Source organism: Geospiza fortis, unplaced genomic scaffold (assembly GCF_000277835.1).
Source record: "Geospiza fortis unplaced genomic scaffold, GeoFor_1.0 scaffold221, whole genome shotgun sequence".
In the NCBI taxonomy this organism is placed as follows: domain Eukaryota; kingdom Metazoa; phylum Chordata; class Aves; order Passeriformes; family Thraupidae; genus Geospiza; species Geospiza fortis.
The window spans coordinates 2,120,041-2,134,495 of NW_005054395.1; the positions used below are offsets into that span (position 1 = coordinate 2,120,041).

Below are 14,455 nucleotides of genomic sequence, written 5' to 3' on the forward strand. Positions count from 1 at the left end.
ATGGCTTCCTGCACACTGAAATGTTGTGTGTGAATTGTTAGAAAGCATTTATGGATTTCTGATTCATTTCCACACATGAGGTTCTTCACAAGGATGGAGGAGTTAGTTTTCTAAAGTGAAAGGAATGCTCCTGTCACTACTAGCACCATCCACCTGAAAGAGACTGTAGAAAGCCATTTTTCTACATTTTTAGTTACTGAGGTGATGTAAATTTTCTCATTTTCTTAACACTTTCATGATCTTGAACCCAGGTTGTGGCTCTGCAGAGATCCTTTGAAGACAGACAATAAATTCTTCACATTCACTTTTGTGTGGTTTGGGACCTGTTTCAACCTCTATTTCAAAGTTTCTTTTGAAATAAGAACTTGCTCTGACATAAAAAGAGAATCTCAAGTTCAATTAATTGTTACCAGTTCTTACAATAGTTTTCATATGCTTGAACACAGAGCAGTAAAAGAGTGAGCCCTCTTGTGACTGAAGTCACCTTTTGCTGCACAAGGGGTCAAACAGAAAAAGCCCTGGCAAAAGTCAGAGTACTGAGTCCTCCTCTCCTCTCCAGCTGCTCCCCACTCAAGTGTTGACATGCTGGGGCTGAACCACGTCACTGCTTTCAAAACTCCCTGGACTGCAGCTCTCTGTAGCTGGGAAAGTCCCTGTAGCAGGCTTGATCTGCTCCAATACCAACAGCAGTGGTGACAACCACTGAACAAAGCAGCAACTATTCTGTACTGGAATGAAAGCTGGACAGAAAATGTGATAAAAGTGAAAAATACATGTCCCTCTCCCTCAAGCTTCCATCCCATGTAGCAGGGAAAAGCCAAGTTCTTGCAAGGTCCTACAGAAAGCTTTTTCCACTTTCTAGACTAAGCAAACAGATGTCAAAATAACTCTGGAGCATGGTGGGGGTGAGTTAGGAAGCAGGACACCATCCTGTAAATATCTCCAGTGCTGGAGAGAAGACTGAGTTTTCTATAGATATTTCCAATGGTTTCCAATTTTTTTTTCCTGCAGCCTCTGCTAAGATGGATTGTGTTACTGATTCCTACATTAAAAACCTACAATTCAGCACACACAAGCTTTAGCTTCCTGAACTGGTAACACAGCCTCTATTAGCAAAAAGTTGTAAAATAACCTTGTTAAGCAAAAAAAATTAAAAGGAGATTGATACTGCATTATAAAGATTTATTCTAAAACTCCAAGTGTTTGTTTACAAATACAGCAGTTATTAGAAACCTGTTAACATAATGCCTGCCCAGTAATTTGGTAAATTATTTGGCTCTATTCCACTTCCCCAAAACGAACATTTTGACCTGGCAGCAGGCAGATGTTCCAATCCAGTTTTGGTTGCATCATGGCCAGAATATATTTGTGAGTGGGCAGAAGTGTGTTACACGTTTCAGAAGGCTCTGACCCACACTTTGCACATATATATGGAAAAAAGCCTTATGAAACTGTACCCATACACTAAATATAACGCATTTGACTTTTCTCCATATTTCACAAATAATGTAAAAAATTTAAGATAAATTTGCCCTTTGCCCAAACTCTGAGTATTTTTAACATACAAGATAAAGATAAAGTTGCATGTTGTCATCACTGTAATGTGCCCTTAGAGCCAATGACTGGAAAGGAGAAGTGGGAGGCTGAAACAGTGACTAAGTCACTGCCCCACTGGAATGAGCTGGAAAAAAACGGTTTCCTGCCCTGAGGCCCTACCACAAGGTTTGGGCTAACGGGCCAATTTAAACCCATCCTCATCTGCTGCTGCAGGGACTGCAAATGAGGCTAGAGACAAAAACTGTGCTCTGGAATTTGCTGAAAACAGTATTGTTCTACAACTGTTTTGTTTTGACAATCCTTATTAATATACAACTATGCACAAAGATATTATTTTTTGAGTGGGAAAAACCACTGTTACTAAAGCAGGACCTACAGACCTCAGACTTGCCCTTTAAAATCTGTATATTGGATCCCATAAATAGAATCTTTATATCTTTGTGTTATCATAAGCATCCTCTAAAATCTACAGGTTATGAGTGAGGTGTTGGAAATCAAAACCTTTTAAACTGATTGTGGACCATCATTTTTTGACTGCTACAAAGAACTGAAGATCATAACAAAATTTCTACTGGCTCTAAATGAGGATCCAAATCTGCATATATTAAATGTTCTTCTGGCAAAATACTTTGATTAGTTCTTAAGGGAAAGCTTTTAAGGAGCTGGTGAATGAAAAAAAAAAAAAAAGAGAGATCCCTCTGAACAACAGGACAGAGAGAACAGAGGAACAGCCTGCCCAAGAGTACAGCTTGAAACACTGCAGTCTTAGCATCTCAAATTCAATATTGTGCTCAATAAACCAAGCTCTTGAGTCAACAGAGGCACACAAGGTGAGTTTTACAAAGATGTGAGGGAACAGCACAGTCTTAAAATCACAGTCTTAAAGCTCATCCTGAAATCAGAACTGTGAAATGAAGTCTGACAGGAAGGAGGAAAGCTTTCTCCAGATTCTGCCTTGCTAGCAGTTTCTCATGACCATCTCTTTCTCTGTCCACTTGCATGTAAACACAAATCTGAAGTGCTGCACCTGTGTACCTTTCAAAGAGGTCTGCAGGAAATGACAGAAGTTGTTTTATTGCCATCAGTTTTGGGAAAGAGGTTTCATCCTAAGGAACCTTACTGAGGATGCTGACTAAGTATCTTGCTAGTTGCAAGTGCAGAAAACGTGGGAGCCTACGGGAGCCTGTCCCACTGTCACTCAGGGCTGACAGCTCCTTGTATTGATCAGGGGCGGCACCAAGAGCCTCATTCAGCCCCTGCTGTGAAATGTGAGCCACAGCCTTTCCACAGCCTTCAACACCAGCTCTTTGTGTGGGGTCACAGCACAAGCAAAGGTGCCTCTCAGAAATCACAGGGGAGAAGAAATACGGATTTTTCTCTGAACTTTCCAACCATTTGCCAGCTTTCTGAGGCCCAGGAAATGAGCAGCATGAGCTACCTGCTCACTGAAAAATCCTGAGAGCTGCCAGAGAACAATACCCATTGAAGCCAGCAGGAAATTAAGATTTTAAGCACCCTCAACAAATAAGTGCACAGTCTCATCACATATAACTGCAAGGACACAGCTTATTTCTGACAGTGGAAAGTCCTATTCCTAACTGACCTAATTTTTGCCTGCTTTATGGGCAGCATAACTATTCTGGCCAGCACTGCATGAAGGAAGGAAACCCAAACATGTTATTGTGGTGATAATCATTGGCTCATTTACTCCACACACCTAAGATAAGCTTCAGTGCTACATGAAAACAAGCCACACATAGCAAGATATTCATGTTTGTTTAAGCACTGCCTGATAATGAACATGGCCTTGTTTTTTTTCCCTAACGAAAATAAAATGTACCTCAATTGCCCTTTGTCAAATACCTTGCTGCTCAAGTGCAGTAATAAAATGTTCCCTTCCTGGTGAGTGCCTCTGCAGTGCTCCAGGTGACCTCCACAACTTCTCAAAGCACCTGAGCTACAACACAGGGTAAAATGGCAGCTGCAAGAGCACTGCTTGCAGTGCAGGCAGCTTCCTGCCAGGCAGACTCTGTTACAGCACCAGCCTGTTGCTGACAGACAGTGCACCCAACTACTGTGTTTATACACTAATATTAATAATGAATTCTGCACTATTAGGTCTCTCCAGGGGTTCAGCACAGAAAGCTGAATGGGCTTTCATTTGTTTCCAACATTTTCTTGTCTGTTGGGCCACCCACCCACAGGGTGACCACCAACAAATACAGATTTGCAAAAATAAATAAACCCCCTCCCATTACAAATTCAGCCACCAATTTATATGTATAGGGCCTTGTTCCATGTCCACTTAACTCAGTTAACTGAGGAGGCATCTTGGAACATTGATACCTCCCACTAACTCTTCTTTCACTGACCCCTGTGTGTTGCCCTATTACACAGAAATAAACTAAGGAGCAGTAAGTGCTTTGCAAAAATCGAGTGAGCACAATTCATGTACATAAGATGCAGAAGTTAGCAGCAGAGAGGAAACAAGAAGTTCCATAAAACCAGATGATCCAGTCTGGCAGTTCTACAGAACCAACAAGAGTTTTGCAACAATTCTTTTTTAAACAAGGGAAGTTCCTTGAGCAACACACTCTGATCAAGATCATTTCTGTTACCAAAGGGTGTTCATTTCTTCTTCAAAAAACCTCTTGTCACTTACTAAGTGTGGCTGCAAAGCAATGCCACTTGTGATACCCTTCTGGACTAGCACTAGGCAAGGTATGTTTGTGTCACTGGAATGACAAAGAGACCAGCAAGTTTTTCTTAGCCTACAGCAGCACTAAATTGGGAAGCTGACAACCTGCTTTTAGGCAGGGCTGTTCAGGAATAGGAGGGGTCTAAATTTAAACAGGAGATGGGAGAAGACCGAGATCCTTCAAGAAAATACTTGGCTTAGGCCCTTCTACTGTAAGAGCTACAAAAGCCTTTTTTGCTCATTTAAAATGTTAACTTTTTGTCTGATAGATCTGCTTTCAAATACAAATGGCTTCACAAACAAGAACAACTGGTTGGTGCTGCAGACACCAGATAGGCACAATCCATTTCCCAGCACTTCAGCTCACCTACTAAACTGACAGGTTTAAAAACAGAGGACAGAATGATGCAGTCACTGACTCCTTCCATTTGACCCTCTAATTTATTTCCAGTAGTGAAGGTGTTACTATCACCTCTACCATACATAATCAGAGTCCCACTAAAAAAATTTTGCCAATTTTGTTTACAAATACTAAATTTTTCATCAAGACAGAGCTAGTTCTGCTCAGTAATTAAAATTACAAAATCACTTCCAGTCACTGAACAATGCTAAATTCCTTTATACAAGTGCAGTTCTTTTATTTAAAAAACTGTGTGTTCCTAAACATCTGCTATAGAAAAATCCCTGAGGTTTGCATGATAGGCACTGCACCAGAGAATGTAGGGTATTCCAGAGACAGAATCCTGCAATCCCTCTGCCATCAGTTCCACAAGCTGACACATCTATTCTGTTCTATGCTTGCTTATATTGCAGTCATTCCCATAAAACATGACACCTACCAATTATACCACCACACCTTAAACATCCAGGGGAAAAAACCAACCAAACAAAACCCTAAAAACACCTCACATAAACCTGGAAAATACCTACAAGTGAAATTACGAAGATGAACATGACTCTAGAAACACTGTAGCTTAATTCTGGAACAAGAACAAAATTAAAAAAGAAAAGAGAGTATCTACCAGATCCTACAACAGTTGGAATTGCCAATTAATTTGACTGTTATTTCTGCTATTGAATAGAGGGCATCAGGACACCTCCTGCTCACCTTCTTTTAAAGTCCACTTGATTGCTCCTGTCCTCTTGCTGACAGCATGCAAACTTCCATCCAGTGTTGAAACAAACAACAGTGTTTCTGGCACAGTTACTGAGCTGCTGTTCTGGAAAAGAAAAACCAATATGATGAGTATGATTATTTACTACAGAGTTTACTCATAACTGCCAGACAGTATATGGGCTAGAACATCCCTTCTTCTAAATGCACAGACTGAACAATTTTCTTGCCCCTTTGAATTCAGTGATTTTTGGTTTAGTTAATTTGCTGTTAACACTACAGATGTTACTGTGCTAAGTTCCTCTAGAAACAGACTGGGATATGCTTTAACTCCACCTCCATTTTCAATTTGATATCAAATCTTCTTGCACTAGAATTAGGAGAGACCAGAGACAGGGCTGATCTAGGGAAGGACTGACAAAGAGACCATGCAGTAAGTTATGAAGAGTGAGGAAGTTCAGAGCAGCTTAGAGAGCCCACATGTCAATGTCAAAGCCATTCTCCTCCCAGGTACACTGAACATCCTCTGCCAGGTTCAGTCCCCTAGAAATGAAGAGACATTGGCTGGGTGGAACCTGGATAAATACAATGACCAATAGTCTACTGTGGCTGACAGATGGAGCTGCAAGCACTGTCAGCTGCCTCTGAGCAAGGGCAAAATATTTAGGAGAGATGCAGTTTAAAGGCTGGAGAAGATCCATACTGGTAAATCTTTTAATTGTGGTTTTATACCTCATGTCTCCCAATATTGTCTTTCTGCAGTACAGAGTAAATAACACTGTTAAGAAATGTGACCCAGAAGGATGAGCACATCCACAGTGATCTCTGAGAAAGCAGCTGGCTGCAGGGCTCAAACCTCCATTTCCCATTCCAATTCATTCTGCCCCTGGGGAGCAGTTTGGTGCCACTGTCCTTCCTCCAGCCCAAGCAGGTTTTGAGCTTGGCCCTTGCAGGAAAAGGAACTTTATTAAAAGGGCATCACACAAACACCAAGGACTGTGCAATTATTGTGGGAACTGAGACTAAATCCAAGGTGTTCCATCACACAAAGCAGAACAAAGATGTTAATTTAATGCCTGCTCCTCTCTTCCTGCCTAAAGATGATCCCAAATGCCCTAAGATTGACCCATTTCTGTTTTCCAGGGCTCAAGTTTTTGCTCAAGTAAGTTTTCATTTGCAGGCTGTATCTGCATTGCTCATCTGTGTGACACCTGCCACGTTTCAAAGTTTCACAGTTAAATATAGTTCTTAATCTACCACACAAAATGAAAATGTATTCATTTTACATAATTAATGTCTTCAATGACTTCTTGTAAAAAACAATTACTGGTCGCGTAAAAATTACTGCAAAGCAAAATACTTAATTGCCAGATTCAAATACAAGGAATAATTTTCTTTGAACAGCTATACATTGTAGTGCAATCCAACTAAAGCATTACACTTTCAGGCAAAGCACAGAGTTAAAAGGATAATATAACACAGTGCTAACTAGCCAACACTCAGGTTGCACCTATAAATATTGTACATGCTTCTTTGCAGTCATAACCAGCTGGAGCACACCATTGTAAAACACACGGTGCAGAAAAAAATGGAAGTACAAGTCAGCAGTATACCAACCACAGATCAGAAATAATTGCTGGAAGGCCAGAAAAAATGGGACAAGTAACTTAACACATAAATATAATATTCATTACATGACATTGTTAAATTATGCAGGCTGCACAGCCATCTGCACTTAGATAAAATATTTACATCTGGGATTAAACTTTGCAGTGTTTGTTGACACAGGGACAGTGCATTACAGTTGCCCTATAAAAAAGCACCTCATGATGTTACTTGATCAGAACTCAACTCACAGTACCTTTCAAGCCTAACAACCTGATTGGGTGTAAGAGCAGAGGGTGTCTGTTGTAAAGTTAGGAGATCTCAGTCATCTGTATTATTACTTTTGTTAAACTATTGTAGTCACTGTATCAAAGTAATTAATGAAAATTTTGTCCCCTAGGTATTTTTGTACACAAAACTACACTTAGGATGGTGCAGTTGATTAATCACCATTAGTCCAGTCTTCCTTAAACCAGCATTTAACAAGCCAGAATCACTGATTCTGCAGTGAGGGGGGGAAGACACAGCCCACGCTCCACTATCACAACCCTTCAGGGCTGAAAACCATCTGATTGTGAGGCTCGATTTAGTAAACACAGTGAAACTGCACCTAGAGTGAAACAGTAAATTGAGCAAGAAAATACAACTGTTAAAGACAGGAAATGAAAATTATTCGAGTTCCTTTAAATTGCAGGTGGGAATTTGACACCCAGTTGCAACTAAAATACAACATACAGCAAATCCACAACATTGTCTGCATATACAGGGTAAGATTGTTTTTCTAGGCTACTTCTTATTCTCTGTACAAGTCTTATCTTTTATCTTATCTTATAGAATCAGTATATTCTTCATAAACCATGTTCTCTTCCTGTCTTCTGATTAAGAAATAAATACATGTAACATTTTCACGAACCATTTGCCTGTAAAATAACCACTATGAGTATGGTTGGGCTGGGTATCACATATCAGGAATACACAGTGTATAGAACATTACTTGTTGTAGATTATAGATTTAACACTTTCATATTTAACATTTGAATATTTATTTATTGGGGCATCAAGGATACAGAAATTAAGGAATCAAATGTGAGCTCTGAAACTCTGATCAAAACATCAGTAACCAGTATTATCTTCCAGAATGTTGGTGTTTTAGCAGGCTCCTAGGACTTGGGACCAAACAGAAAGTGCAAACATGCAAAGGGTTCCTCTGCACACTGCACTCAGAGCAGGAAAACATTTCTGTACTTCCCTCCAGTCACAAGCTGAACAACAGAGAAAGAAAACCGTAGCTGAAGAAGTGCTCCTGCAAGTTTCAGTGGAAAACCAAATGAACACCTGACTGTTGCCTAGACAGTTCTAGACAGTTCTCAGATATCACCAAGATCATGAAATCCCAACAGCTTTTTCTAAGCTTTTCAGTGTAGGACCCTTGGCATGGGAGGAGAGAAGCACCACTTCCAGCTGTCATTCCATGGTGTCTGGCATGGTTAACAGGGAGATAGATGTGAACTTTCCTGGGGTGGGAAGGACTTGTGGCATGGTTAACAGGGATATAGGAACTTTTCTGGGGTGGGAAGGACTTGTGGCATTCACAGGCACCATGGGAACAGCACCTGGAAGAGCCACCAGGTGTCTCCAGCCAGGGAACCCACCTGCTCTGGGCCCGGTTCTTCTCCCTGGGAGAGAAACCAGCACTGCAGTCCTGGGATTCCTGTGACAAGGAGATCCTGCCACATGCATGCATCATTTCCCTGTAAAATACACAGCTTTTCTGATGTTCTCCCTGAAACCCCTTCCCCCCACCAGCTCAGGTCTGTGTTTAAGTTTCACTTCTTCTGAAGGGCTTTCTTATATTCAGCTATCAAAGTCACATTGATGTGGTCACTGCAACCCTGTGTGTTGAAGATAACATCTCCTTTGGGGGAAAGACTGAATATATGGCAGATTTCATTAGCTCTTCCCTTACTTCTAAATTTCTATTTGAACACAGATGAAATACATAAAATGCCATTATTAAAATCAGCCATTCACTCATAATTTTCAAAGCACATGATATCATGCAGTTGACATTACCCAGCTCAGTAGCACACTGGCCCTGGTGAAGCATTTGACCTAAATTTAAAAAAACCCAATGACTCTGTAGATTTTGCTATGCAATATTGCTCATTTATTTTGCTCAGTATCTACAGTAATCACTTGGAGAAGGCTAGGGAGTTAGTATAATAATATGGAAACAAGGCTTTATTCTTTGACATTTTATCAAGTGATAGAAAATTGAACAGATTATTTAAATAATTACTTGTGTTTCACCCAGACTGAAAAATTAAAAATACTTTCTCTTGGTTTAATTCGTGACTTTTATCAGCGGCTAGAGACTGAAGTATCAAAGTTGCAAATATTGAATAGATTTTATTTTGAACACAAAGCATTGTAATTAATTGATTAATGGATTAATTAAAGCCTTGGATAAGCACTGCAATGAAAAATGACAAAAATTATAAAAATCTGTATGTACGAGACACACTTGTTTTCATTTTTCGATGAAGTATGTAAGAGCTTTCTTCATCACAAAAAGACACCATAATCTCAGTCCTGAGACAGACTCTGTAATAACTGGTAACACAGATCCTGTCCTCCCTACCTAAAAGGGTGAGGTCCCAACTGTTGTGATGCAATGCAAATTCTTAAGAGACTTTTATTTCATATTGCAATTCTATTTCTAGGAAGATACATCAACTGACTCCAAGAAAAATATGTCAGGACATGAAGCAACTAAGCAAAAAGAACTTAATTTAGTGAACAAAGAAAATGAGACGGAAGGAAAACCTGGTTTGGTTCCTTCTTTCATTTCATCTGAAATTGCAACATCTATTTTAACACCTACCCTCTTTGGAATTCAGTAAGAGCTTCTACTGCCTTGACAGTCTGTACTCATAACAATCTTCCACATCAACAATGACATAAGGTTAATGATTTACAATAATTTGAAATTACATGGGGACTGCTTTAGAATTAATTTTAATAATTCAAAAGACAAAATTTCAACCTCTCATTTGATTCAAATTTGACAAAAGTTTTAAAGCTGACTGGTAATAATCCATAACACCCTAAAATTTGTGACTAGGCAGAAACCAGCATTTTTAAGCTAGAATAGCAATATACTATCTAATAGAAAAAGAAATTAACTTTATATATACTAGTTAAGCCTCCCATAAGAATCTTCCCCTCAGTCTAGATCTACCATATCTTTAGATAAAATGTTTTAAAATCCAAGTAACAAAATTACTCAAAACAATTCTGAAGGATCTGGCAGTCAAGTGAAGGTCAGTGAAAGCTGTAGAACAAGTTCTGGTGTGTGTGTGGTGCAGTTCAGTGTCAAGGGTGATAACATCTTCATTCACCCCAATAGCTCAGATTTTTCTAAGGGTTAGCAAAGCTATGCCTTAGTTTGTTTTATTGTCTTAGAAGAAAACAGATTCCCATGGTAATCATTTTTTCTAATAATAATTCAAAGAATTAATTCATCTGCTTAAAACCACCATTTTTGAAACGAAGGTCACCAGGAAGGCACAAATTGCACTGAAGTCAGTGGGAAAAGCAGATAGAAAACCAGGCCACTGAGTTCCTTGAGGTTACAGCTCTGCAAACCAGAAATACATTTTGCTGTGGGAGTGATACCACAAGAGCTTCTTCAAATAAACCAATAAAGAACAGGAAAACACTTTCCAGTGACCCCGGATGGGTGACAGTGTGTGCTGATTTCAAGAACTGTTACTGATTTCATAGAGATAATTGTGTGCTCATGAGTAAAGAAAACCGTGCCATGTCTTAGCAGGGAAATAATTTTCTTTTCTGAGTCTGAAGTAGGAATACATGTGCACAAAACTTAATGTGTTGGGCTGATGGATGATAAACGATGGATGGTTTGCTAACTATAACAGCCCTCTAATGTCTTTGATAATGCCTGGCTTACCAAACCAAAATGTTGACAAGATACAAATTATCACTCAAGGAAAAAAAACCTGATATTCCTCACTCCATACTTAGCCTCATAAACATCAGGCTGTGCATTCCCATTTTACTCAAAAACTATTAAAAACCAGCTTCAGCATTGACAGCACCAGACACTATCCTCACAACAACAAAAGGCCTATACCATAATTGATGCTACTGGAACCACAGCTGGTAAACCAATAAGGACGCAAAGCAAAATATTTTTAGACATTAGCACACACTGCAAGCACTTGGCATATTCATCACAGATAGCCTGTGAATCATTACCCTGGTTTTGACAGCTATCTCATTACACTGCCAGGCTACAGGCTAAGACTCCCTGTGCATGATAACACCAGGCCATGAAGAAAGTCTTTGTAAAATTCAGTAAACTACAGGGGGGAATTTTCCAGTATAACTAATAATGAAGTTAAGATAAGAAAGAGAGTTGACAAAAATATGTTTTATCTTCTTTAGAAAGTGAAATCAAATCTGTAGATCTTTTAATCTCAAACTGAATTTTAACATGTCTTTGTTAGGCATTTCTCATCACGCTGTAACCCAGTTCAGTGAGTTCTCATTCATACATCCATTCATACACCCACCCCTCCATGCAATGGAAAAAGTGAGCAGTACAGGAGATCCACTCCAACTGTTCCCTGCCTGGACTCACCTTGGAGGGGTCTCTCCAGCTGAGCTGTCACATTTGATTCTCTTTGTAAAACCCAAATGTATTTCAATAGCCACAAAACACCAACAACCCAAATGACAGCAGTTATAAACACATGAATTTATACTCCAGGACAGAGTTGCCCATGATAATTTAGGTGTGCAAGACAAATTTACATTTCCCTCCCCCACCAAAATCCTCTAAACCCTATTATACTATTTTTTGGAGCAACTAAGGAGACCTGCAACTCAAATAAAAAGTTTTAATTAACTCAGTGCTTGAATATGTCCTCTGTAAACCTTCTGCTGTCTCACATGGGTTTTCACACCTATCAGCTCTCTGGCCAAACACCTCATGCTGAGATAAGGAACACACCAGAAGAAACAACACCTGGCTGAGGCTGGGGTTTTTCCATGTCAGGTGCTGCCTACACAGTGAAACCCAGCACTGAAACCCATTCCACCGGCTGCAGGAGGGGACAGACCCATGCTCCAAATGCCACTTTAATCCCAGAGAGGTTGGTATTCTTCAGTTGCACTGACTCCATAAACAAACACAGTTTGGAACATCCCAGGGCTCATAAAAACAAGGGATTTTTCACTCTAAAGAGAGCTGTAAATCGTTACTGGGTAATATTGATGGCAACTCTTATTTACTGACAGCTCTACAGCATTTCTCATTGTTCTATCTGAGATTGCACCTTTTAAATATGCTCCCATTCATTGGAGGGCAGTTCCAAGAGCTGTAAACTGTGTCACCCAAAGAGCAAGAAACAGCATTTTCCTGTCTGTAAAGAACAGTCAGGCAAGGAAGACCTTGTATGAATTTATACAAACTCAAAAAAAAAAACATTTGGAGATGGGATATTAGGTAACAAAGAGTACATTTATCAGCCAAAGAATTTACAAAACAGCAGATCACCACCACTACTCTTAAAAGAAATCTACAGAAAAAACAATCTGCAAAATCTTTAGGCAACCTCAGGTTTTCAAGTTACCTCAACACAGAAATTGTATTCCAGTCTTTCTCATGGGAGTTCATTATTCAAGTGACATAAGTAGTTTGAAATAAGCCTCCACAGTTAAATGGGTTATTCACAGGTGAGATGACTGGGACTAAGTTCACAGGAATGAAAACTAATTCTAAAAAGCAACTGAACTACAGAATAGATTTCAACTTGGAAGTCATGGTGAGGATCTACAGCTCACAGAGGAAAAAGACCAGGGTAAGAGCCAAGAAAAGGAAGAGAAATGGAGAACTCAGCCACTGATCTGAGGTGAGATGGCAGAGCAGGGAAACCAAGGGAAAAGGGAAATCTAGAGAAAAGATGTGCTGAATTCTACCAGGACATGAGTCCAGTCTTTTGTGATTATGCAAGTAAAATTATATAAAATTTTGCAATAATCTGTTTATTTCAAAAATATTTTAGGTATTTAAAATATTTCTTAATGTTTTTATTCAGGACTGTTTTTAAAACTCAGTGAGTTGCAAATCAGTATTTTCCTTGCAAAATCTGAAACTCAAACCTGTGAGCACCATGAAAAGACCTCAGTCCAGCCTTACAGTCCAGCCTAAGACAAACACATTAGCACTCTACAATAAAGATTGTAAAGTAATTTTTGTTGACAGCCTGCATTTAATTTTTTCCAGTTTCCTAATGAAGTAACAAGATGAAGTATGTTGCCAGCTTAACTGCTAATGTGTTTACTTTACTTCTAAAGAAGAGGAGTGGAGTTATTATATCGCAGGTGAAAAACAAAGCCTTCAGCTTGCTTAACCTGAACCAGAACCCCATATATTACAGCAGCTTTTTCAGGTAACAATGAACAATCCATCAAAGAACATAACCTAAAGCTTTCTTGTGCTACACGTGACTATAATGGAAACAGTAAATGCCAGATGGCCTTTTCATTGTCTCCTGATCTGGAGAACCTGCTAGCAAGCACACCTTTCAGAAGTGAATTTTTGAAGTTAGCTATCCATCTCAGTACACACACAGCAGACAGCACCCACTGTAAAGTACACTGTTTAAAATTATTACCTCTGTAAAAATAATCTGCTCAGCATTCCATCTGCTTTGCACCAGTTTCCCTACTCCATGCACTTTTATTGCTCCACCTATTGCAATACTTATAACCAACCTGGTTATTTCTTAAGAGGTTTCGTAGGGCAGTGACTCGTGCACTTTGTCTTCCACCTTTGAATTTAAAACTGTGGATTTGGATCCCAACCAACCACATGTACGTTAATGCACATTGCAGCATTTGCTCTGGAAACAGAATCATCAAAATGCCAAGACAGTATAGAAGGTATGTAGGCAGTCACATGTATTTGGTTATCAATATATGTCAATACAATGTGAGGGGTTTTTTCCAGAAAAAAAACCCAAACCCCCATACTGATTAAGGGACAGAGCAGACTTTCTAGTATGTCTCACTGGTTCCCGACACATCTACATAGTTTCAGTTTACAAAAGTTTCTTTGTACTACTGTTTCAAAAGTTTTTCTGTGCTACTTTTGACAACTGTCTCGTGGGAAATAAACTGTATTTTCACATTGCCAGGATTATGAGATACACGTCCAGGTTACATGCCAGGTGGGGCTCAGCTGCAAGTACAGGGCTGTTGGGCTGGCACAGCCTGTGGGGCTGCAGCCCCTCAGGGCTGCCTGCGCACACAGGGGCACACGGCGTTAGCGACAGTGGGCAGGAGGTGTGCTGGCTCTGTGGGCACAGCAGGACTGCGGGCACCCCCGGCAAGCCTTCGCTAACCCCGGCGGGAGCCCCCCCAGCTCCCCTCCCGCGGCCCTCCCCGTGCCC

The 14,455-nt window shown here is 39.9% G+C and overlaps 1 protein-coding gene across 1 annotated transcript in view; it reads right to left on the reverse strand.

The window, feature by feature from the left end:
- Positions 1–5,481, reverse strand: part of ERN1 (endoplasmic reticulum to nucleus signaling 1) — a gene marked incomplete at its 5' end in the record, with an annotated part of 23,122 nt that extends 17,641 nt beyond the window's left edge. Inside the window, one exon of the mRNA XM_005425747.3 lies at positions 5,364–5,481. Coding sequence (XP_005425804.2) covers positions 5,364–5,481 — 118 coding nt within the window. The remainder of the gene's footprint in view (positions 1–5,363) is intronic.
- Between the last annotated feature and the right edge of the window lie 8,974 nt (positions 5,482–14,455).